The following is a 27337-nucleotide window of genomic DNA, read 5'->3' on the forward strand; positions in this document are numbered from 1 at the left end:
AAGACGCACTCACCACTTGTACACATCATGAAGTGTTACAGACCGCGACTAAACTTGAATCCTCTCAACACATAATGAAATGATGATATGGTGCGTAGGTTTCTGGGAGAAAATAAACACATGACTAGACTACATCTACTCTGAGAAGCGATTCGCTCGTTGCGTTTGTCTCTCCATATGCCGGTCGTTGGGGGAACAAAGAATAGCAGCAAAAGAATATTATGTCGCCTGAGCAGCAGCAGAGGTGTGGTGCGGTGAGAAGGAAAGTGTGGGGGAAGGGACTACTTCGGCAGCGGTTGACTTGAGCGAGAGTAGGAGAGCATACATTGTCATTTTCTTTCTTTTTTCTGACAAAAAATCTTATTCATGGGTAATAACATAACAATATCTGATCGCTCTGTGTAACAGAGACGAATAACTTCATATACCGAGTTGTGCACATTGAGAACCATATGTTGTGGTGTACGCTAACGACAAGCAATATATCGTAAAAAGGAAAGCAAAGAGAGTGAACCAACACCGATACTTTGTTATTCGCATACTGACGACGATGTCAACGCATCTTAGGCTTCCTTTATACGTATTCAAAATCGCTAGAGGTGATTTTTTTCCATCGCTGGTTGTGACCGATGGTTGTGACCGCAGCTTTACCGAAATCCGAGATTAATTAAGAAAAGGCTGTCACTTCTTTGAAGGCTAATTTATTACTACCGTTCCAAAACTGAGTATGGTGGATCGATATCCGCTTGTATGGCAACTGTGCTACAATGTCCAACTGGTAGTTGAGCAACTACACCCGCTGACGCCTATGCGGCAAAATTCGAAATACATTCCTCGTGATCCATCACACAGCATTGAGCGCTTCGAAGCACTCCTAAACCACGTCCAAATGAACCGAAATTGCACACAGGGCACTTTTTTGAGCAATTTTTGTACGGAAAGATCGTAAATTTAAGTCAAATGCACATTCTTTTTTGGCTGCAAACACATAGCGCAAACTGCACGTTAATTCGTTATTATCCCAATACAAGAGTTTTTAGGTTCTGTTATTTCCAATTTTTTGTATTTTTCGAAAAGGTCAATTGGAAGTAACCCAGTAAGCAAGTCACGTTCAAAAGTTAGGTGTGGCGCCCTCTATATGGTGACCACGTCACTCTCAATTTTATACAGTCATGTTTTAGGCCATAGAGTTGAGCATATGGATGAAAAACTGCTTTTAAAAAGCCTTTTTAGAAAACGTCTTGTAGCTCTGAAATCTCAATTTCTAGAGGTTCGAGATATTCAGCAAACGGTTTTTTAATAAAATTCTACACAACTTTGCAGAAGAAACTATTCGTCTAGCGAGTCACGTTTAAAAGTTAGGTATGACGCCCTCTAAACGGCGAAATTTGTAACTGATTCCATTGAAGCATATGAAGGACAGCAGTAAACGAAGCAACTTTCTAGAATATATGGATAAGATAGGACTTGAAAAAATAGTTTTGCCGTCCGTTTCTCGATTTGGACACACTGACGCCTTAGGGGTTGGAACGTATGGATCGAAAGAAAAAACATGTAAAACTGCTTGAAAGCTCTTCAGCAAAAATCCCAAGAGGATTATGAGTGGTTTGTAATCGCTAGTCACGAAGATAAGAGAACGCTAATAAGTACGTTTTTTTTTCAATTAGACAGGCATTGAGAGGGTGAATTTTTCGGATTTGAAAACCACAATAAAACATTGCCTTTCTGATTGTCATGAACATTTGTTTTTATTTTCGAATTTTCACCGATTTCACATCAACATTCAATAAATGATTCGTTGCATTTTGCGTTTTCTATTTTACATTCACACGCTGCTGCGCTTCTCACAGAGTTACACAAACAAAAGGCTGGTATGACAAGAGAAAAACATCCGATTTAAATATCTACGCGGGGGAACCTATTATTCTTACAGAGCAAAAAAAAAGATGTCCTAACACTCATTTTACTCTAAAGCGAGCAAAAAACGAGCGATAGGCAATTATTAATATAGCCAAACACAGATAGAAAGCTGCTGTTTGTTCATTGTTTGGAACTATTTCGTTAAAAACAATTATCACCTGTCCTACTACAAGAGCGGTTCTGCTGTTATTTACAAAAAGAAGAAATGCTACGCGCTAAGCTACACTAACTATCTTACATAGCTATGGGCACTGTTCACATCTTAACTAGAAAGTAGTTCTCGGATAGGTACACAGGGACGCAGGGGTTTTTTTGTTAATAAGTTAATAGAATATTATTAAATAAACAGATTTTCATACACGGCATGGGTTTGCTCCTATTAAGTTTGCGGCTGCGGTATTTCCTAAACTGCTACTAGTGATCACTATCATATAAACACGATTGTGGTTGCTTTTCTAGTGACGTCGAAGAAAAGCTAAAACTTGAAGAGGATTAGTAACTCAGCAATGATTTTGATTGATTCCAACATAGACACTTTTTCATCGAACGCAACGTGCACAGAAGAATGGGATCGGAGAATGCTACTCTCACGTTGGTCGCAAACCGAGTTTGTGCGACTTTATCCTAAAATGCTTTCGCAATATTCGTACTGGTCGTCAGTTGGGAATCGTGATGGAAAAGTTCAAGGTTTCTTGAGAATAGAGTCGGTCAAACATGCCGCCGGTAGTCGTCCTTTCGATCCGTAGATGTTAGTTGGTTCAAGGGACAAACCATGCTACCAAAGATGTTGATTGGTAGGGACCGCGATATGTTTGCTTTTATTCAGTGCGAATGAGATAGAATTTAACTCCATTCAAAAGTAATTGTCAAAGTTATCCACCACGAAGCCAAAAGGATTTTCTGAATGATTGTAAATATTGTTGGACTCGGAACACACTAGTCGGTGTGAACCTACAGGAGTGCATTTCAAACGAATCGTCCTTCTGTTGCAAGATGCGTTTTCCCGTGTCTAAACTGTAATTTTCACAATAAAAAACAGCTGTAAATTTTGAAAACAAAGCTAACACTTTCTTTGTTTTGAGGCAAAATTATTTAAATTCTATCAGTCTTTTGTTTGATTGTTAGTCAGTTCTAAATTGTTGCTTGTCTATAAACTAAGGCTGTTACAATTACGCAATAAGGTACGTACAACTAACTAAAATTTGTGTTGTTCTCTGTACATCTTATCTAGATAAAACAATTTTACATTATGCCAACATTAAATAACTGGGATCTCGTTTTCACTTACAGAGCTAGGTTTCACTGTTCAGGTTTGTCTAGGTTACACAATACTATAGTTTACCAGATTTTAAATGGAACATTTAATACTGAAACAATTATTTGCATTAGTTATATTCCGGACGAACGAATAAATACTTATATATGGTACACACACAAAGCTACACATACGGTTCCTAGCGAAAGGAACGGTTGCGCAAAGGAGTAAGCAAGCAAGCAAGGTAAGGATCTTCTTCTTAAACATTATTTTTCCCTCTCGGATTCAAAAAACAACTAAAGAAAAAGCTTCCAAGCAAAAATATATAATATTTTTTGGTCGTCAATTCAGTTAATTAAATAATATTTATAAAAAAAGAGCAGAAGTATTTACAATTTTTTGATCCGTCTACCCACGACCCGGCCGTGAATGATCTTCGGGATCACAATCTTGCCACGGTTTTTATCTTAAACTTTTCCAGCTACTCCCGGAGGAGTTGAAATTCCAGCAGATTAAAAAAACGTTCTCGCTCGTAGAATCACCAAATGTCATCCATTATAATTTAAAACAAAAGTCGAATATTTAAGATAAGGAGATGTTCACGTTTTACTCCATCTCCCACTCTCTTTCTCTTTTTACGGTAGAGCTGACTTTGGTTCCCACATAACGGACGACGACGACCACTCTGGAACTAGCAGAGTGGACAGTCAGACTGTCGCATAAGTTTTTTTTTTCTGTCCATCGTTTTTGTTCCATTCTGCTTTAGCTCAAGCTCCACAGCAGGATTATGATTCAGAGATCAACGCAAAAAAGCAAACACACGGACCCAACGACGACGACGACGACGACGACGGCGTATACGCATGGAAAAAGCATAAGCGAACGTTTCTTCATGACTCGACTGGCTGCTGGCTGCTATCCTTGCTATCGCCTTCACAGACATGTGTGAATAATCTTCTTGGTCCGACAAAGCTTACACTTTACCTCGCAGCACCAGTGGAAGGTGCAGGCGCACCGTTCCACCACGATGACCTCCTGGGTTCGGTAGCCCCGGCCGCAGCACATCAGATCACATCCGTCAACGCCTATCGACGTATCGTTGCACTGACGACCGTGCGTTCCCTGAATGCCTAGACGCGGATTTCGTTCGCAGAATCCAGGCGACGGTTCAAGGTACACCAGGTCCTTTGAACCGGGCGGTTTGTGATCTGGATTGTGCGGTTTCAGCTGGAAGTTATATCTGTGGGTGACAAGGTTGGAGAGGGGAGAAGAAAGTTTTAGCTATATGAACTTTATCGGAATTTTAAAGCTAGCAAACTCACCGATTGATTTTCTTCTGCTGATGACTTCTCGCGTGGATCGAATTACTCGAAACACTGTTCGGGCTGGAACCGACCTGGTTGGGACTCTTCAGCCCGTTCGGGTTCGCTCGGTTCGAGATGGTAGCCTCGTTAACCGTCGATCGTAGGCTGTTGGAAACCATAACTCGCGAGGCGCCATCGAATCGATCCTTCAGCAGATCGCCCACGACTCGGAAGCTCGGCAGCCGCATCCAGCAAGTTTTGACGGTGCACGAGCCGGACATCCCATGGCACTTGCATTCCTGCCGCATCTCCGATTGAACGTGCTGAAAAGGAGGAAAGCAGAAACAAATGATATCATAAATCGTCGGAAGATAATTTACGATTGCGGTGATCTTTATCGTGTTGTTGAGCAGGGAGATGAACCGGCGTTGCCGGGTAATGTCAATAGTGCGAATGGCATTACACTTGAGCTGATTGAAAGAAAATTGTTGTCCATTTCAAGGGATTTCAATAATAATATGTTTTTAAACATTTTCAATAAACTTTATTTACGACGGTTTTTAACTCTGAACCGTGGCTAAAGCAGATCATCGAATCAGCACGGGGTACAACCGATCCGATGGTCTCTTCTTCGGTTATTTACTACCTCCGGAATGCAGTTTACAAGTTCATTTCCTCTGCGGAGGGATACCACGGATGAACGTCGCCCTTGCAATCAAACATCACAGCAAATCCCAGATTTATGGCAACATTAAACCGCCATTAATTTCGTCTTGAATTCACATAAAATCCTATAAAAATCAATTAAATACCATCATTGGAAAAATTTTGCATTCTTCCCGTTCAACTCTTTGTGTATAATCTCCATCGCGGTTCGTTTTCCCACAGGTATCCCACACTTTAATTGCTTCCACCCAAAAAAAAAAAAGTTCGAGAGATCCAAGAAATACACCACCGCCGAGAAGCCATTAGGCGAACGAAGAGAGCAGAAATCGAAGCTACTTCACACTAATCCTTTGGACGGCGGCGGTCGGATGCATAACCACCGTTGGCTGTCCTGCTGACCGCGGCAGGACTAATATGTCACTTAATTACAATCACCACAAATTAATAAAATTCATAAATGATTTCATTAGGCCTTTTATCTGCTGTCAGCGAATATAAAATATGCGCTGTTGCAGATATTGTCTCTTTTTCGGTGACGGCAGCCGCAGAGTGGGTCCATAAGAAAACTACCAGGAGACTTAACGTTGTTCGTTTATTTTAGAATCGAAACTCCGTGAGCCACCCTAGCGCGTCGCCACCAATGAAGTCAGCAGGCGTACTTTTGTGGCTCACGCGAGCCCGCAGCGAAGAGGATTAAAACATTTATTAATGAAATATAAAGAAGAAAAAAAGTATGGCAAAATGGGCTTGCGAAATCAAAGCTCCCGTTATCGGCGGTAACAGCAGCTCAGATGGTTGCCACGATTTCTCCCCATCGCCTTTGGTACCCCAAATGGGCTTTCGCTTATCCCCTGCCAACTGGCGCAACTTGTGTGGCACAAGCTTGCGTTAATCTCACCTGAGCGCGCTCCTTGGTATCCCCCCCCTCTCCCTGCTTCCCGCGAAGCTAGTTTTCCCGCAGATAAACTCCCGACTTTATTATGATTGTCCGTTGAGTGCCACTCGAATTAAACCCATCAACCTCCCGTGTAAACGGTTCGCTCGTCAACGTTGGAAGATTAAAAAGAAAATTATCTACACTCACCGCTCGCCCAGCTTCGTTGTTGTGAAGGTTCATCTTCTCACGGAGCGTTCGACCTCGCTCGCCAGTGTCCACGAATTCCCGCGAGAATTTGAACCCGAATCCAATGTTGTCACTGCAGCCACCCCACTCCCAGTCCCGTACGCCGGCCACCGCTCCCATACTGTTAGCCTGCGGAGCCCTGCTCTGGTGTGAATAGTCACAAGTGCATGACTCGATCGAACCCTCACTGCAAGCTCTGGCGATGCTGTGCGTCACCGCTGCACTGGTGATCGCGTAGATGAAGGCCGTTTCTCGACATCCTGAAAGAACAAGGAAAAAAAAACAACGACATTTATCAGTATCATAGAGAAAAGCGGCTCACACACATACAGTGGAACCCGATTAAAATAAATTAAATCGTTTTGTAATCCTACTTATGGTCAGTCTAATCATGCCTAAGTCGTTCAACCGGGGCTAACAAGAACGTTTTTTTTTTTTTTCATTTTTGGGATTCGAAATCTCCATCTCCATCATCCTAGAAGAGGCTCTTGAAAGATCAAAACTTAAGACGTACTTCTGCTCTGCCCTGCTCGGATCTTTGCTGACCTGCACTCCTAGCGGGCGAATGGGAAAAGAAAACCCCCTTAAGCCTTCGGATGGGTTTGCTCTATTATGTTGTTTTTGTTGTTGTTGTTGTTGAATTGTAGTGTACAAACATATTGGTGAAGGTTGAACAACACGGGGCAAGAGAGATGCTCTAATCAAGGCTGTTTACTGCTTCCGTATCGGGGGCCACGAGGGATGCTTCTGGAGTAAACAACTCGAAGAGCGAATTGATTTGGATCAAAATGCTCTTCACTCGTAAGCCAAGGTGCGTAACGGTCGCCATGTTAAAAGACGATTCATCAATTCAAAACTCCACAAAGACGAAGTGAGTCGTAATACCGTTCATGATAAATTCTTCACATAACAGTTTGACATATAACCTTTAGGATCTCATTACAAATTTGTCTGTAACAAGATTTCTTGTTTTGAGACTGTCTGATGACCACAAATTTGCCGAAAAAAATTGAGATTAGTTTTATAAAACATGCCAAGTAAACGATTCACTAATAACACTGCACAATAGTCCAGAAACCGAATTTAAGAGGAAATTTGGGTTTAGATCTCGGCAGCAATATTTTATTGTAAAACTTTTTTCTACAAAGTTGTGTACGCACAAGTTGTGTACGAGTAAGCACAAGTGTCACTTCGGAAAAATCCCAATCTTGGTGTCGATTGGAATACCCCTGCTCTGTAGGGTTCCCCTCTTTGTAGCAAAATAACGCATTTTTTGTCGAAACCACTTTTTTCTATTTCCTACAATTTATCACGTAAGATACCCGGAAAATACTGATGGGTTATTTTTTAAGATGAGATGAGTTTGTTTTTTTATATTTCAAATGAGATGAGTTTGTTTTTTTATATTTCAAAAATCACCTATCACGAAAACCTGGAAAAATCTGGAAAAACTGGGAATGTCAGGGTAACCTTCAGGGCAATCAGGGAATATCAGGGAAACCGGAAAAAAATTCAGGGAAAAAAATTTCAACCGAGATGTGGTTCTTTTTTGAACGACTCCGTAACGCAAAAACTGATTCATAAAAGGCTGATTCGGGACCTCTATGGATCGGTTTCATGTCCAATTGAATATATTTTTCGCTGGGATTTCAGAGTTGCGTTCATGTACGTTGCACTTTTTTGTGCTGAACGCTGAAAATTTCAGGGAAAATATTTCAGGGAATATCAGGGAAAACCACGATATTTGATTTTGAAAACTTTTTCGCTACGCTTTATCTGTATTTTTCGACCGTAACACGTTTACGTAAATTGTAAGAAAATTTATTACGAAGTTTACCAATATTCTCGAAAAAATGTTATCTCTCGAAATTGGCTCATATTACTTCGGGGTGATACGTATTTCTTTTAGAGAAATACGATGAAATTATCAAATTTAAAATAAAATTTGCTGCATTTGCCGAAAAATACAAATTTAATTTTCAAATACAATAAAAATCTTCCTGGCAACACTTTCGGTCAAAAATATTGTTTTTGCTGGACTCCTTTATTTTCTTCAAAAATTATAATATTTTTTATCATTTGTTTACCGTTATTTTTGGGGTGGACATAAAAAATATCTTGTGGTCTCAATTTGAAGTGCACAATTGACTTTATATATAAGAATTTTTTTTCAAAAATATTTTCTTTTTTATAATTGAGTAATTTTGATTTGAAAACATAACAAAAAATATAATAATTTTATATATTTTGCATATAAAAGCACACAGATTTATTTTATTGTTATTTTTTCTCATAATTCTCATACATATAATAACCTTTAATTTAATCCCAAGGAATCAAAAATCGATTAACTGATATAAAAGTTATGAATTTCTCAAAATAAACTACATCGAACAAAACCGTTTTCATGGTCACCCTATTTCAGAACTGGTCGCCCTAACGACCGAACGAAAAAATACGGGTTTGATTATTTTCTATGACGATCCATCCCTGGGATTTTGAGCACAATTGAAGCACTTTGCGTGACAAGTTCCAGTTCTGCAGTGATTCATGATTCAACAAAGTTATAGATAACATTTTTGTTGTTCCAGAAAAAAATATATAACTTAAAAACGCTACTAGGTTTTAAGTCCGACGTTTCGGCCTCATCATATAAAATTGTACCGTTTTTCGTTCAGCGTTAAGAGTCGATCTTGGTGTTACCAGAGGTGCGATAAAAAGCCCGAAAAAACAAATTAAATCCACCAACGCATCGTGCTTTGGGATGTGGTACTTTGAAAGAGAACCTATAGATAGCTATGACAACCTATCGTAAAGCTTTGTACGCTGAACGAAAAACGGTACAACTTTATACTGAACTTAAGACTGAAAAAGCCGTATTTCCCTTGAAATTTCATGTTACAGTCGTTTTTAAATTTGAATATATAACTTAAGGAAAAAATATTTCTTCTTGAAAAGAAGCTAAAAAAACCATTACAAATTGAATATCTACAAAAGCCTTGGTGCGAGACTCGAACCTACGACGCCTTTCTTGTTAGCCCAGCATCGTACCTCGAGATCATCTGGGAGAGTCTATACTTTTTGTAAAATTGAAAATGAAACTGGCAAACGTTGCGTCTAATTTCAAACGATTATAGCAAGCGAACGACTTAATGAATCTTAGTCATCTATATGTCGGTAGACAGATAAAGAATGTGTGACAATTGTTTGATATGGGTATGTTTAACATTGATGCTTTACTGCTTAATGGTGAAAAAAATGAAAATTTCCAATGTCGAGCTTTGCCTTGCCTTACCTTGCTTCCCGAGCACGGATAACAATAACATGGACGGAATAAATTCCATTGCCTTCATATTTTGACCCAACAAAGTGTTTTTTTCTTCGTTCCTCATTCTCGAGTCTGGGTTGCCCCGCCTACGTTGAAAAAACTGAAACTGAATAGGTATCATCGTATGCTACCGGAAGGCATAGCGGAGTGCAAATTTATTATGTGCAGCCAAGGAACATATTCAATACTACCGGTGGTGGTGCGATCAACAGCGTTCTGCAGCACGCATTTCCAATTGAAAATTATGGAATCGGTTCTTCCCAGAACTACGACCGGGGCACCAAAGGGAAACGGCAGTGTTGCCTATGAACAGTTGGTCGCAGCAAGATATTACCCTCATTTAAAGAATTTTCACTGCGAAATTAGGTGCTTTTTCGGTTAAATTGTTCCTTTCCTGCCTAGTCGGAAAACGTTATTGGTCCAATATCGATAACACAAATTAGTTAATCTAGAACCAGGGTTATTTTCGCTTCAGGAAAGCACAAATTTTCTTCTGGTGCTCATGACAATCACTCAGTAGTATCGAAGGTGTTTTGTTTCGTTTCTCATTCTCGAGTCTGCGTTGCCCCGCCTACATTGCAAAATCCTACGCTCAACTCGATACAAAAGACTGCGTGTAGAAAATTGAACTTAATTCTTGTTCTTAACACGATAGCAAGAGGAGCCCTTATGACTGTTCTAGGGCTGTATATCTTGTATTTTTTGATAATCATTGATCCCTTTTGGAATATAGTAGAATAAAAACTAATTAAGTTATGATATCTTGAATAAATTTTTTTCACAATGTGTATTTTTTTGGAAGGATAAAACTATTATCTACAACTTTGCTAAATACACTATACCGATCAAACAAACCGGTTAGACGCTAAAAATATTTTGACGTTGGACTAACGTCTATATCGAAGTTAGGCACCTGAATTTGAAAATCTAGTAATTCAACCGGGGAAAACCAGGGAAAAGTGGTCAGGTTTTGAGCGCTTATATATCAGTCATTTCTTTTCAGAATTTCGAGGTTTTGGCATCAACCGATCAGAAATTCTTTTACGGTTGAATTCATGTAACAAAAAAAACCTATTGTTCGAGATACACTATTGAAAAATTGGTAAATCACATCGATTGTCTAAATCATACCGAGCAACCAATCACCACCTCTCTTCACAAGCACAGTCGACACTAACGGATACAACCGATCTGACTTTGTAAACAATCTCACAGCTTTCAACCAATAACGAGCTCGCTTTCGGTAGCTGCAACAGGTGTTTCAACACCGTTTTAAAATGCTTCTTTTATCATTACCACTGAACAGATTCTAAACACCAATGGCTTGATTGATAGGGGAAATATTGCGCAAGATTGTCATATAATAATTTAAATATGTTTTCGATACTAAACTAGTTAAAAGTTGTGTTAAAAGTCGTGCACATTCAACCAATCACAAGCTCGCTTCTTGTTTGCTCGCGGATGGATTTTTGCTTTGGGCTATATAATAGCCTGTGTCGTCTCATAGCATTCATCAGTTAACAAGTGAAAGGCCACCAGGCCGGTCTTGTATAATCAGCAGCGGTGGCTGATTCCAGCGGCCAAACTGAGCTGCAGCATAACCAGAGCGGTGGTATCAGGCAGCAGCGGCGGAGGTAGTGGGAAGCTGCATTTCTTCATTCAGTTCGGTGCTCCTTCGATCTGAGTTGGACCCCACCAGCGGTAATCCAATTCAGATATCGTTGGGTGAAAACGTTGGGTGTGTGTGCAGTGTGCACATATAACGTATGTGCATCTGTATTGCTATGACATTTGCGATGATAGGGATGGCGCTGTTGCGTGTGTATGGCTAGCTATAGCGTGTGTAAGACACTTGCATGTGTAGCATATTATGGCTATTGCGTGTATATCTTCAGCGTGTGTACGGATAGTTATAGCTTGTGTGTGGATAGCTGCTGCGTGTGTAATGATTAGTTATAGCGTATGTATGGATAGTAATAGCACATGGTTGGATAGCTTATGCGTGTGTTTAGATAGTTGTATCGGATGTATGGAAAGGAATAGCGTGTGTATGGATAGCTATAGCTACAGCGTGTGTATGAATAGTTTTAACGCGTGTTTAGATAGTTATAGCATGTGTGTGAATAACTATAGCGGGTGTTTATCGAAGATTATTATTGTCATTGAAAATATTAAAACGTCTTAACGAACACCATTGTGAATTTGATTTTACAGCAGCGATTCTAACTTCTTCAGCCAGTCTTTATTCATCGAGGAAAAATTACTACCTATGAATGATCAACACTTATTTACCAGAAATTTGATTTAGATCAAAACGGGTTCTTTTGAGTATCATAAGTTATTGGTAAAAAGAGTTGCAAGTTTTCTCAATGAGCATTCATTAAATTTTCGTTTTTGTTTCTCGGTGCGCGGTTTTGATTTTGTTTCTCGCACACAGAGAAAGAAACAAACTTGTCGCTATCGTGAAAAATAACAAAACAATTAGAAATGCTCTAAATCACAACTGAAGAAGTTAAGATATTTTCCTGTCACTCGCCCAAACCTTGATAACAACTACCGAAAAACGTGTGATTTAGCTCTTGCTATATTGAGTTATTGAACCAAACGTTTTTTTTTTTTCAAATACATGAAGTTATATGCTGGGCTGGAACTAACCTAGCATGAGTTTTATCGATTAAATGTCAAACAATTTTCAAATTTAAAATTTTCGGTTGAATCGTTCTGGGCTCCAATTTCAGATAGTTTCGTAAAGTTTGCTTTTTGCCTAGATAGGAAAATTTTACCAATTCGCTCAATTAAATGATTGTCTTGGTAGTGCAGCAAACAAAGGGTTGATTCGAATATGTATGAAATGGTAGCGATTAAATAAAAGATATCCATTCTTTTAGTATATATTATTATTTATAACGTTTTAACGTCTCAGCATCCAGAAATGCACTGTTAGATAAAATTGCAGCAAATACTAGAGTTGCAATTCTCTCTATTATTTGTTTTAATGGAATATAAGAATACCGTAGTCCAACGTCATGCGGTCGTGTCTTGAATACCACCCTCCTACTTTTTTATCAATAATAATATTATCAACCAGTGTAATTAATTGGTTTTGTTAAGATGTTCAAATATCAATATCTCATTTCTTGTTGGCAAACAAGAGGAGCAGATTTGTTGGAATGTAACATTCTTCTGGAGCGTAACATAGTAGTGATGCAATTTGTGGCTGCTGCTTGGAGGAAATCCAAATTCATTTCGTGTTGGCAGACATGAAAATCAAAATGATGCTGTTATGAAGTCAACAGTTTAATTAACCATCTTTACCAAGACGATTAAATCTTGAATGAAGTTTAATGACTTAGCCCTCCAACGAAATCTGTAGACCAAAAAACATTGTGATTTTTTATAATTTCGAGAATATTGTCGAAAAGTAGCATAGCTAGGAATTTCTTTACGACATTCTATAACAAAATTCTTGCAATTTTGCTAAAAAACAAACAAAATCGGATTGCCTTAAAAATTCGAACATAAGAAAGAGTGAGAGATTTGACTTCTGAGGCAAACAAATAACACTCCTAACCAAGCAACTTTTTTTCTGTCACGCATTACTCGCTCTAATCCGTTCAATTCAATTTTCCAAATGAGCTCTCTAAAATCCCACCCAAGTTGCTCGAGAAACAATTGCACACGCACAAACTTTCTTTCGAATCCTCCTCGTCCCGGCTCGGCTGTCCGATACGCAATCATCCCAATGGATTTGTCAATCATCCCAAAATCGGTCCGAAGTCCGAAGCAGCAAAAAGCCGAACAATTTCGACTAAGGCACATTGTCCGATATTGCAATATGTAACGCCCAAATGCAAATGAATGCATTTTACGCTCTTGGTCTGTATTTGTTCCTACCCTCTAACGTGATCATAGTGTTCTTATATGATAACACCAGCATCAGCATTAGCAGCAGCAGCAAAAAAAAAAGAAGAATCAACAACAGCAGACATCAAAGGATCTTACTGCTCAGCCAAAGTTTTCAAATCCGGACGAGTTCCCGTCGAAAAAAAACAGAGCCAAACAAAACGAATCGTAACGCCCATTGCTCAGTTTACCCCATTAAACTAATTGTGATTCAAAGAAAATAAGCGAAATCGATCCTGGTTCAGACAAAAGATTAAGAAGCGCAGAAAAAAAGGGGAAACCGACCGGATTTCCTATCGAAACCCAAAATACGAATCATCACCAAGCTGGGTGCTTTTGTGCACCCTGATGGACGCTCGTGAAAACCGGTAATTATCCGGGCTAGCGAAAAACACAACCCGAAAGGTGCCCGCTTTTCGGTTGCTCCTCCAATTTCTATTGTTAGCGAGCAAAGCGCGCTAGGCTGAATGGAACGCAATCATCAAGATCAACAAATATTTTGGCGTTTTGAAAGGATTTTTTTTTCAATTCAAATTCTGTTTGCAAAAGCTTACACCAGTCGTAGTCACACACAAAATCACAGATCTCACTCACTCACAGCGACGATGACGACAACAAAAGGGTCCGTAGTTTCTACAGTCGTGTTCATTCATTTCTCACGTGGCGTACGCGCGCGTTTGCGTTCGGATGGTGGAGATCACTATCGAAGTAGGACGAAGCGTCAAGCTGGATGACAGCTACACCAATCTGATGGCGTGTGAACTCGCAAAATGATGACCGCGCGCCCCTCCAACCATCGGTCGTCTCGCCAGCTCGACAACCGACAGCTAATGTATTCATCAACGAGTTGCGAGCAGATTAACATTTTTTCCCGACACACTCCCTCCCGAAATTCGAGTGTGGGCAAAGGGCACCGGCAGCGGGTGGTTCCTCAGAAGGGTATCAATTACCAACTGTTGTCTGTTTCCCTCACCGAAATAAACGGATCGGAGGGAATCCGGTTGAAACTCACTGTTGAAATCTAGGGATTGAAGCTCGACGAAGAACGAGGAAGGAAAGATTTAATCCAATAATATATTCATCATCATCGAGTATGATCGCGACTGATTGCTCCATCCCGGTACTGAAGGAGAGAGTGAGGGAGAACGAAAGATAGACAGACAGATGGATGGTATAACCGAGCACGATCATTTAGCTGATGCCTAAAATAAATAAATACATGACTCTATTTCAGAGATTGACTTGAATGACACATCCCAATAAATCAATTAATAAGAGATCAATCAAAAGCTGTATCGCTTTCTCGGGGTCCCGCGGAAGGAGATCTTCGCTGGATAGATCACTGCACTGACAAATGACATCAATAAAAATTAATCCGCCTGGCTACTCGGCCCGTTCGCGATGAACATATAGCTCCAGTGCTGTCAGTTTCTTGCACGATAACAGTCAGAGATTAATGGCGCACAATGATTCACGCGTTTACAGACCGAATCCTACAGCGACAGCTAGACAAATGAATGCTCAAACTTGTTCGACCGCGCGCCAGCCCACATTCCTCGCATATTCTTTGAAATAGGTTTGATTTCAGCTTCGAAAAGAAATGGTGATGGTTGTTTGCGTGGTTCCATTTATTCCAAAATCAGTAATCATTCATATCTGGCAAAACACACAACGACCTTCAAAAGTGATTATCTGGTATTGACAGATCAACCTGCCAAACAGACGTCTTAATTTGGCAGGAAAAATAACTTTATTGCCTCTCAGCCCATAGTCCCACAGGAGGGCCCACCCAAATCCGGACCGACCTTCGAACCTTCCAGGAGATCCTCCCAGGAGCGGTAACCAGAGATCCGTTCGAGAAAAAAAAACTCGTGATTGATATATTGAGCGTAAAATTTGACAATTCAATTGTGCCAGCGAGTGTCAGTAGTGCTACCAAGCGGTTGCACTGCAACTTCCTTGAAGGCAACCAGATGTTTTTGTCTCTGTTTTCTCCTTTCGCTCGCCAGTGCCGTTGCCTAGCTCTCGGCGTGCTGGTCAACGCACTTGACTAAGGACTAAAGTAGAAGGCAAAACCTAACCCCACAGGACACCACTGCAGCACTGGCGCAGCTTATCCTTCGAAGGGCTCCCATGTGGGTTTATGATGATTGATTGGTGTTAAGGGAATTTATAATTGAAGATCATCTCCTAGCTAATATGCGAGTGAAGCCCGTTGTGATAGGTGTGAAATCGGAGGTAACATGAATGCTAATTAGAACTGCTTAGGTACGATTTTTTTCAGAGAAGGAACTGACCTAACTTTCTGAACCAAAAATGGCGCTTCTTCTGCGCGATTCCAGCAACAACGAGAGTCGTGCCGTGACTCACGACAATGCCACATCGTCTGATTGCGATAAACTCTGTTCATTACTACAGCAGTCTACCGAAATCGAAATTAGGTTCCAAAAACCCAATTCAAATAGTAGAACCTAGATCTCCTGATTTATGATCCATATAAAATCGTTTATAAATATGTATCGATACGCTTTAATAGATGTTCCAGCTTTCATCTGCTCTGTTCCAGCATGAGACACAACTTCCAGTCTATTGTTGCTTCTGCTTCTCCACTATCGCTCAGACCGATGCGATCTCTCTCCCTCTAGGCTGTTGCCCTGCTGCGGACTAGGGTGCAAAAAAGCAATCAACACGACACTGAAGAAACGCACGGATCCCGAAAAAAGGAGGCATCAATATGAGAAATTTTTATTGCTGTATTATAAAAATAAAACTGTCATCATCACCATCAGCCTTTGCTTGTAGGGACCCGAAGCGAGGCGACATCGGCAGCGATTGGGTGGTCATAAAAGTCGGAGCCTTTGGACTCGGGCTGGCTGGCTGGCTGTGAATGGGACCGAAGTGATCTAGGAGAGAATGGAAGGCGCGCACTCAAAAGATATTCGATTCAATATTGTGTGGTTGCACAACCCACTCGGACGGCGGCATGGCAAGATAACCGAAGCGACCGTGTGACAAGATTTATAGCTTTTAATTGCCTCCCGGTAATAAAGTTGTAGCACAGGAGGCGCTCCAGCTTCTCCTGTGGTCAACCGCAGCGCGACCGCTTGGAGAAAATAACTTGAGGTAGCCTTAATTTGCTGGTCAATTAGGACTCCGTTCCTGTTGCAGCTGCTGTGTGGCGCAAGTCTGTCCGAGGCATGTGCGATAAACAAATCGAAGTGAAGAGATAAAATGGCGATAAAAATGTTCTCACGGTCGGATTTTTTCTGCTTCGATTTGCTTTTTGTCACAGATCTGTCCATCCTTACCACGTCTGTCCGTCCGTAGCCGGTTCAACCGGTCGTCACACGGTACCGTATCGCGAGCTGATCAATCTTTGTTCCTCCCAACGCCAGTCGCCGCGTGGAACAGAGCCCCATAAACATAGAAGACGCAGTAGCGCAACAGTAACAAGTGCCACCACTTGTCCCGGAGTTCGGTCGCAAATCACCGACCACACCGCGCTCGATGAGATTACTCTCGCTCGATTTTCGACTATAAAATGATGAAATTAAAGAAAAGATAAGCCGCTAAAACCAGACACAGATATCGGAAGGGAGTACCGGCCACTCTTTTTTCCATTTTATCGTCGTTTAATCTCCTCCGGAGGACTACCACCGTCGGAGTTGAAGATGGGTCCATCATCAGCCCGGCCAGCGTACGTAATCCACCGAAGGTAACGTAGCTCGTTTTGGTTCGAAAAATCGAATGACATCACGTTTCTTTCCCATTAGAGTGAAGATAGCATTCGGTGGAAGGCGGCCAGCTACGAGATGCTTATTTCAAACAGTTTAAACATAATTACGACAGAGTCGTCGCTTGGCGGGTGCATGAAAGGCGTTCATTGTCTTATGGTCTCATATACCCAAGGGCGGGGTGGGGGAATACTGACGCCTTCTACCTCGCTACTTGCGCGGATCTATGAGTAAATACAATTTAAGCGACTGTTTCAGGCCGCTGTCGGTTGCTGCTACCACATCAACAACAACAACAGCGCCGATGGATTGTGCTACCAGCCTACGACACACGATGATCACTTCAGTTGCAAACTGTTGGCTCACAATAGGGATTTATAAATGGCTTTTGAAAAAAAAAATAAGCAAACATAACGCGCTGATGAATGGTTCGTAGGTGGGCTATTCCAGTGGGTGGTGGGTGTTTGGTATCCTCCAGCAGCAGCGGCTAGCAAACGGTAGCTGTTCAAACAGAGAAGGGGTCGAAGCGTAACGGGGCGGTTTGCCGATTACTGTGGGAAAGATACATTTTCCCCCCTCCCACAGAGAGTCGACTGGCTGAAGCGTGTGTGTTGAATTTAAATCAAGCTGATTGGTGTTAATTGGATAGGAAAACATTCGTTTTTTTTTTCTCGAACTGTTCTGCTGTTCCAACTTTGTAGAAACGATCCTTGAAACCTAATTTTCTATGTAATTTATTCGTTCCAATACCAGGAAGGGTATTATACTACCGAATGAAATCATAGAAATTCACTAGAGTGATAATTTTGAATTGAAGCTAAGAGCTACTTAAAGTGTAACACTGTTTCCAATAACTGCAGTAAACCCCCGTACATCAGCGCGGTGCAATTTATTATTACTTATCTACCTTTTTTGCGACCAGACCACAAGCCAGATCAAATCGTTCTTCCTCCGACCGCCGCCGCCCCCACCATCCGGGACCACTCATGCAGTAGGCAATTAATTTTGCATGTTTACTTAATCAATCAGTATAAATTCGCTATAACTGTTTGGTAAATTGCCATTAATTTTCCGACAATTATTATAATTTATCGCCACCACTAACCCACAGAGCTCTCGATGGCGGCCAGAGCGTCCACAGCTCCAGATGTGTGCAATAGCCTAAGCCCCTACACTGCACGCTCTGGTACGCGTATTGGTCGCCGCGAGAGTTCGCATTAATTAATGATATAGCGGGCGCACTGCCAAGATTGCAGCAACCGTCTCTAATGGATCGCCTCGGACCACCGCACCACGCATACTGCTTCGCCCTCTCTCGGACCCGGCCCCGGATGGCCTACGGCGGCGGTCCGAAGTTGCGATGAATAATGACTTGATTTCTTTCACGCGGCTCGCACGAGACTTTCTCCGAACCGACCCCGGGAGACCAGTCGCCGCGGACGAACGACGATGATTGAAAGCGACACCCATCAATATAATTAGAGCTCTTCTTCCTTGCGGGAGGTTTGTTCGATCGGATTATAAAATTTCACACTCTTTCTTCTTGGTGGTGGCGGCTGGAGTGAGCCCCACTTGTGTTTTCAGTATTGGATTGTTTTTCTTTGCGAAAATATTTATTGTTCTTTATGAAGCTCCATGCCTTCAAAAGTTTCATATTTTGTGGTGATAATGATATTTTACTGATTTGAAATGAATTCCACTGCAATGAAGCCTTCTATTCCAATATATCAACACCAAACTTGGGTGTTAGACTAACTTTGACTCGTTATTTTACTTATTTCACCATCTTTTACATGCGAAAGCCTTTTTAACATGGGGGATACGCAGTGGGTTATTTTGAAATCCACGTAAAAAACTTCATTTGTTAAAGGTTTTAAATCGTTTCTGCAAAATACTTTCCAAAAAGAATCAATAGCAATGTTATTTCTACCTGCGAATCGATCTGAAAATCACGAAAGTTTATGACAAGGTTAGGCAAAATCAGCGAATATTCAGTAATTGGATTAAGTAAATAGGGCACTTTTGATGAACGATGAAAATGAAAAACTATTGAAAACATACCGCGTAGAAAATATTTTTCTGGGAAATCCGTATAAAAGTACCGCGTGAATTCTAAAATCCGCGTCAAAAATTACCGCTGTTCCGCAATCTGCGCAGAAAGAACTTTAGTGTACAAAAATATCGTTTTCGTGTGCCGGTGCTAATGCGCCATTCGCCCGTCCCTAATAACACGGTCTGCAACCGAAAAATGTTACTAGTACTAATGCATATCATTACGATGATACCAACACCAGTTGAGGTTTCTTAAGTGTAATGATTTGGAGCCAGCTAGTACATTGAAGCATCAATAGCGTTCATCCCGCGGATGGAATAATTTCTTAAGCTCAAGAATAACTTCATAGCAAACATTTTAACATTTAGGGCTTTTGAGTTCAGAAACTTTTGAATGTATTAAAACTGAATAAGAACACACTGTAGAAAACTGAAACGGGTTTTGTAAAAAAAAAACTGTTTTACAAAACCCGTCAAAAATGGTTATTTATTGGTAATTCATCCGACAATTACCGTTTTAATAGAGGAAATTCAAAACTTTCCTAACCTACTTTTACCGCTGGTAAAATATAGATGTACTCCCAAAATCGAATAATTGACCAGTTTTGTAGGAGGTGCGAATGATTCTAGTGCCTGGTTCAAAATACCCTAGCTCAGAATGATGAAACGGTGGCATAAAGACTTCATTAGTCTTGCCAATGCAAATTCCAATGATTTTCAACAATGCACATCTGTGAAATCCTTTGAAACTTTCGTCAGAAACCCCAGTTGACGACCTGCACGAACAATAATATTGAATCGATGTGACCCGAACGTCAATTTTTTGTCAAGTAGTACAACAAGGTTATTAAGTTCGTTAGCACGAGCTAGAGGTATACATCCAAGGTAGCCTTCATAGGATTGGTACCAAGATGAAACGAAATAACGGCACATTTATTGAAGCTGATCATCATTAGATTTTTGATATTAACCCTCAACAATATTAAAACAATTCTTGCAGCTTTTGACAGTCGAATAATTCTTCAACAACCACAAAAATTTGATTCATAAAGTGCTTGAAAATTAAACAAATGTTCTTCAATTGAAAGCTATGGATCACAGCGTCGTTTTAATCTCATAATTGTCAATTGAAAATGACTTTTTCAGGTTCTGATGGCAATACTTCATATCGTAGCTTAGCTCAAGAACTACAAACTTTTACAGGGTCCATTAGAAACCCTCAATCCACCCATATTAGAGTACAGCAAGCATAAGTAACAATAGTTTTTCATAAAATTTCCTGATTCTGTACATTTGGTGAAATTATTGATTGAAGAGCCTAAAATATAGAAAAAAATATTTTATTCTAATTATGACCACGAATACATAACGTCTAGGCAGGCTTGTCGTTTCTTCTTAGAGAATCACTAGCGGGTAAAGGAATACCTTTCACTGCGAGAACAACTGCTCTCACACTGGTGAGCAAATCGACACACTTGCAGTGAATCGTTTGCATCTGAGGAGTTTGCAGAAAAACAACGTGGCGGAATCTGAAGTTTCTCTCCAGATAGATAATGAACTGGTGTGAACTACACCACAGAGCTCACTGCAGTGCATTCACAGGCTGTCTGTTGAGCATATATCAAATGAGGGGAGCATTTAGGTAGGGAAGTTGAAGTTAGAATTCAAAAAAGCATCACTCACACATTCTGCATCATATTCTTCTAAGAGCTTTTTTTTGTATTATCTTAGCAGTGCGCAGTGCGGGGTGTTCTTCTGTGCATTCTGTGCTAGTGTGTTACTTTTTTCAGCGAGCGGTAAAAGCACAACACAGAGCAGAGGAAAGAAGTGTGATGCAAAAAAAAATTGTTACCAGAGCGCTCATGCTGTAGAAGAAGTGCGCAGTGCATTTGACCTCCGCTCTTTCCATGTATTGAGGAGAATCACAAGCCTGCGTCTAGGCAGAAACTGATATAATGATTTGGTTGAGAATTAGTCAAGGAAAATGTAAATGGCGAAATTGTAAATGGCAGTGTTATGAGATATATACTTTTTGTATTTGAAAATTAAATTGCATTTTTTTTGCAAATGAGTATATTTTGATTTTAAATTGGATTATTTCATCGTAACTTTGAGAAAAATTTTTACATGAATAACAGTTGACATTCCAAAATATTATGAACAAAGTTCGATTTAATAAAGTCAAGTTTGCTCTGGGTTTTAGCAATGCTCATTCCTATTAAAATTGATATAAATTTTTCCGGATAGGTTATATCAGTAGACATCTCTTCAATGCATTTCAAATGAAATCAGTCAAGGAGAAGTCAGCTTTGAACGGCAGTGTTGTCAGATATGTTCTTTTAGCATTTGAAAAATAAAATTGCTTTCGAGTGTATTCTGATTTTAAATTCGAAAATTCCATCGTATTTCTGAGAAAATTTTACATGAAAAACACTCATCACTTTGAGGTGTTCAGCAAAGTTCGAGTGTCAACCTTTTTTACCATGTAAAGAAGACTGCATTTCAAAAAAATGAGTTCAAAATCATGAACTGTTAATTTCTCTCTAAATGCTAGTTTTATTGAAATACTATTCTCAGAATAAACTTAGTACGTATAAAAAAGCGAAAAGAATTACAAAAAGTTTTACTTCGGAAATCCGCCGCTAGTGACGCAGAAAAATCTTTTTTTTTTTTCAGTATAGTCAGGCGTTTTTATTCGGGTTGCATTCTTTAATAACTCAAAAACGGTACATGATATCAACCTCATTCCAATCACGTTTTCCGTTTTAGGACAAAAGTAATCATATATTTGAAAACTTAAACGAAATGCATAATTTTTGGTGTCAACACTAAATAAAATTTTCATATTGCATTCTGACCACTATCATACCCAGTCAAAGTTTAAACGCTTTGGAACGGTGGTTTTCTACGTTATATTTTTCAACTCAATTTAGACTTTTTATGTGGTTCCATGCAAAATTGGAATGTATCCCCGGCGTAAAAGAAACCTGACTGTATTGCACTTTGGAGTAACAGTATCTTCAGCAAAGTTGTAGAAATTGCTGTTTCAAGAAAATTTGTCGAAGACATTTTATTTCTATCTCCTCTTATTTTAGAGTTATACCGATTTATGTTAAAACCTGTTCGAATATCTTAAAACCTGTAGCCTTAAGAATACAACAATGTTCATCATATATTTGCAAATCATCCAAATACACAACTCTGTAGAAGACACAAAACAGATATCTTCTACAAGGACCGAGTTATTGCCATTTTTGTATACTCCCAAATCACAGTCAGGCAAAACCTAGTAGACAAAACCTGCATAAGATGAATTATTATCATAATCTTTCTAAGGAATTGATTGAAACGTTTGACCCTTCCAGTATCTCCATTACCTGATACGCAAACAAAAAAAAAGACATATATTTAATTTTTTTGGCGATAACTCGATCTGTGTAAAAGCTACCTGTTTTGTATCTTCTACAAAGTTGTGTGTTTTGATGATATACAAATGCTTGACATTATTGTCTTCCAAATGCTACAGTTATATAGATATTAAAAAAATCGAGTTTCATGCACTAGTCTGATAAAAACATTGAAAAGAGTTAGAATAAAATGGTCTTTGGCAAAGAGACAATATCATTTACAACTTTACTGAAGACACTGTGTCTCTACATTAAAATACTGGAAAGTGAGATTTTGCAGCGCCACTAGCGGTAAAGTTCCCAACTAAAAGTTGTAATCAATCTTCTAACCTGTTTATGTATTAAATTTCTGCTGAAGATAGTCAAGTCAATAAAACCAGTATTTGGAGAGTAAATGAAAAAAGTTCACGATTTTAGCTAATGTTTTGCCAATGACTCGGTCTGTGTAGAAGCTTTCTTTTTTGTGTGTTCCGCAAAGTTGTTTTTTTTTCAATGATATATAAATTTATGCTGAATATTGTTGCCTTCTATGCTTTAGATATTTACCAAAACTTAATTTCAAGGACAAGTCCATTTAGAATTGGTATATCCAGAAGAAGTTAGAAGAAAAATGTCTTCGGCAAAATTTTTTGAGACAACATTATCTACGACTTCACTGAACAAACTATTTCTCTAAAGTGTAAGACTGAATACTTAGGCAGCGCGCGGCGGAGTTCCAAACTACAAACTCATTTTCATGTACAAAATTTCGTCTTAAGATAGTTTATCAATAAAAACAGTATTTGGAGAGTAGTAAAACGTTCACGATTTTGAGCTCATATTCTGGCAATAACTCGGTCTATGTAGAAGCTATCTCTTGTGTGCCTTTTACAAAGTTGTGTTTTTCAATGATATACAAATACAGGGTGATTGGTTTTTTGTTGGGAGTATTCCAAGAGCTAATAGAGAGTCACATTTGATAAAGAAAACTCTTCTACGCATGTGTCCTAACGTTAAGTGTTCTCAGAGTTATTCAACTTTTAAGTTTCTTGAATACTTTTCTCAAAAGTAGCTCTAAGTATAAATGTATACCACTTAGAGCAATTCTAACAATTTCATTTGAAAAGAAAGAAAATTTCTCAATAGATACAGCCATAAAATGTCTAATAAATGTAAAAAATCAGATCTTGGAAGCAATAACGTTAAAAAATGACACAGTTTTGAATGAACTGTGGTGTTTTCTCATACGTGGTTAGCGTTATTGTTTTTAGCTCAAATTGAACGCTTTAAGCTGCTCTACACTTCGTTCTTGGACATCAAATCTCTATCTGCTTTAATTTTTGAGAAAGTACAATTTTAATGCAGCAGGTTTGGTGGAGAACCTGCATTAATATAAAACTGGCAATCAAATCACATGTATCATTTAATTTGTAATTTCTAGAAAACTAAGGCAGATAGATTATTGATGTCAAAGAATGAAGCGGTTTCGAACGTTCAATTTGAGCTAGAAAAACAATAATGTTAACCACGGTTTTAGTGAGAAAACATCAAATTATTCGTAAAATGTTATTTTTTCACATTTATTTAGACTGTAGGTAATTACTGAGAAATTTTCTCATCTTTCAAATGAAACCAATAAAATTGCAAAACATTTCAAATTAAAGCCACTTTAAGGAAGAGTAATATGAAAGGTTTTTTTATTTGGAATAACTCTGAGTAGATTAATGTTAAAACATATGTATAGAAGAGTTTTTATCATCAAATGTGGCCCTCTATCAGCTCCTGAAATACTCTCAACAAGGAACCAATTACCGTGTATATCCTAAACATTATCGAACTCGCATCGAGCAATATCGAGTATTTGAAGAGTAAATGAAAAAAGTGCACGGTTTTGAGCTCTCGTAGTACTGTGGAATGGTACAATCAACACTATTTCCCCAAACTTTGACTCATATCTGAGAAAGCCGTTCAGAGGTATGTAACTTCATCCACCCAAACCACGTTATAAGTTGCTAGAGAAGTTGCTAGGTCGATAAAACCCAAATCTCGGAGAACTATAACACGCATCAAGTTATAGCCTAAATTGTAATCAATGGACGCAGTAGTCAAATTCTACAACAAAAAATGCCAGAAGGTTATAAAAAAAATATTTCCTCACACTCAATAAAACTAAGATTAGCGAGTCTCTTTTTTCTTATATACAAAGTTAGCCACGATTCTATATCTCAACTCGGAAACGATTTGTAGAAGTCAGAGCAAGTGGGAAAGCTTACAGAAAGAAATGTTTAGAATAAAACCGATTTTAAATGTTTGTTCAGAAATCTATGATAATAAACGATGTATGGTTAAAACGAATTATCGAAAAAATTTGTCCGAAATAAGGTGCAAACCAAACTAACACTCACTTTCGAAGAAAATTATTAAATACAAAAATAAATTATTAATTTAACATTAATCTGCCAACACTGCTTCGATTCACTGAGAACAGTAAATAGAATAGCATCATTCCATCAAATGGAGGGAAAAAAAAACAATCGAGTGCGCCTCCCGGCAGTATCATGTAATTTGAGAGAGATTAACCAGCCAATTTGGTTTCGTTCCTATTTATTTTCCGATTCACTGAGCAACAAGGGGTGCGTGTGCAGCACAACCAGCCGAAAAACTTGTAAATGTCACCAGAGATTCTCCTGTTGTAGTTCAATTGTTAGAAAGTCCCCTTTTTCCCTCGGCGCTCCTCTCCACCTCAAATTCCAACCATCAATGTGCGCAGCAATCGGAATAAATCCCTAAAAGCCGGCACAAGGGTCTTCGGTGCAACAAGACGGAAAAACACCAAATTGTTTGTTATTTCTATTGACGCTATATACCCCATTGGCAATGTGTGTACGTCGTACACACTTGGATGTTGATTTTTCCTGCTTTCTGCTGGCCCCGGAACTGCCTCGGAATCAAACGTTCCGAAAACGGTAAGTGGCTCGATTGCCCGGAGGAGGAAGCAGCCATTTGACGACGTTTAGCTTTTTTCTTTCTACTCCCTGTCATCGAACCACTTGAAAAGACGTTAAAACTTTCTGATTTAGGGACCTCTTAGCTGTGCGCAATCTCGAACAACACAGGGCAGGGCTCTAATAATAGTAATAAAATTGTTGCGTTTCCGAAGTGACAGATGTGTTTGCTTATCTGATGCTTTGGTGAGGGTAAAAGCGAAAAACTGAAAATCTGTAACAGTTTGTTTTTGCAACATGAGGCCTCCGATTACTTCGGAATACCTACGCAGACGACGGCGAACAAGGAAGGGGAAGGGATCGGTAAACTCTATGCGAAATATGATCGAGTTACACAAAAGATCTGGCGTTGGAACAACGTCCAACGAAGCGCAATAATCGTGTCTAGTGTGAAAATTAGCGGCAGTCTCGCGAGGGTTTCCTAGCGCTGTGCGCTGGCTGCGGCTACGTGAAGGGTCACTATCAGAGATCAACGTGCCTTTTCGGACGGCGTGACATTGAAATAATCCCAGGATGAACCAGCCGCGGCGTCGGGTTGCGCATTGCGGTTCGTAAAATCTGCCCACACGCGGGTAGCCGCAGCACAGCTGCTGAGCAGTTTGACAACGATGACGGAGCCTACGCCACACGGCAAGGTTTTTTAGCATTCCGGTTGCCGGCCAAAGGAACACGACTACGCCCGGGGAGAAGCACGTTATGTAAAAAACGCAAATGCGCTGGCGTGGCAAGCTTCTGAATGTCAATGTGTACGGAGCTAGCTCTGGGGAAAACGATTGCGATCTAGCTGCGTGTGTGATGAAGACAATTATGGAATGAAAATTGTGAGCTCGAATGATTGACTGCATGGAGAATATTTGTACTGAGCTCGCATAGGAGAATTATCTTATTTATTTATAATGTAATAACCACGTTTGGAAGATGACTCAAAGCTTACCTCGTTCCACGATTTTGCCGAACAAATTTTTGCCACGCAGGAAGTTTCTCGTTGAACAATTCCACCTCCGGTTGCGGAACTGATGCTGGCACTCGTTGATCGCCATATTGGCTCCCTTAGCAATCGCGGCCAGTACCCCGGGATTCTCCCGGGCCAGTCGTCGCTGTTTCCTTCGCAACGTAGCGTGAATCGCCGGATCCATGTAGATCATCCCGTTGGCCAGCGGAGATATGTTGTTCGGTTCCCCTGCTTTGGCGATGCCCCTGTGAAAAAAAAACGCGAACGGAAACAATGAGAGAACGGAAAATAAGGAAATCTTTACCCGCAGCCTCATCTGTTAAAACAAAGCACCTTCCCAAAACGGAACACCATTTATGTGTTGTTTTCTACAACATACTAAATTCCTTAGGCAAACAGAGCGTCACCTGCGTGAGCAACACACCAGGCACTCTGGAAGGGAAAAAGTCAACAAACGTCAGGTCCAGGAAGATGGATTAATGCACTTCTTCGAGAAGCGGGACCCTGAAGAGGCCGAGCTTCGGCAAATATTGACCTCCGGATGATGCTCGAATGCCTGCTCATTTCGGGCATCAAATTTCACACAATCCCGTTGATGGCCATCGAAAGGAAGTAACAAGTTGGCCGGAATCGTTTGTGTGTGGTGCAACAGACTCGCGAGCTTCGCGAACGAATTCCGACAGATGTCGTAATCCGTGCGCCGAGGTGC

The 27337-nt window shown here is 39.9% G+C and overlaps 1 protein-coding gene across 1 annotated transcript in view; it reads right to left on the reverse strand.

The window, feature by feature from the left end:
- Positions 1 to 1744: 1744 nt before the first annotated feature.
- Positions 1745 to 27337, reverse strand: part of LOC129726928 (protein Wnt-1) — a 31735-nt gene continuing 6142 nt past the window's right edge. Inside the window, exons 2-5 of the mRNA XM_055684195.1 lie at positions 26611 to 26873; positions 6230 to 6528; positions 4498 to 4802; positions 1745 to 4415 (exon numbers count right to left, since the gene is read on the reverse strand). Coding sequence (XP_055540170.1) covers positions 4109 to 4415; positions 4498 to 4802; positions 6230 to 6528; positions 26611 to 26873 — 1174 coding nt within the window. The 3' untranslated portion in view covers positions 1745 to 4108. The remainder of the gene's footprint in view (positions 4416 to 4497; positions 4803 to 6229; positions 6529 to 26610; positions 26874 to 27337) is intronic.

The sequence above is a fragment of the Wyeomyia smithii genome, chromosome 3 (genome assembly GCF_029784165.1).
Source record: "Wyeomyia smithii strain HCP4-BCI-WySm-NY-G18 chromosome 3, ASM2978416v1, whole genome shotgun sequence".
NCBI lineage: Eukaryota > Metazoa > Arthropoda > Insecta > Diptera > Culicidae > Wyeomyia > Wyeomyia smithii.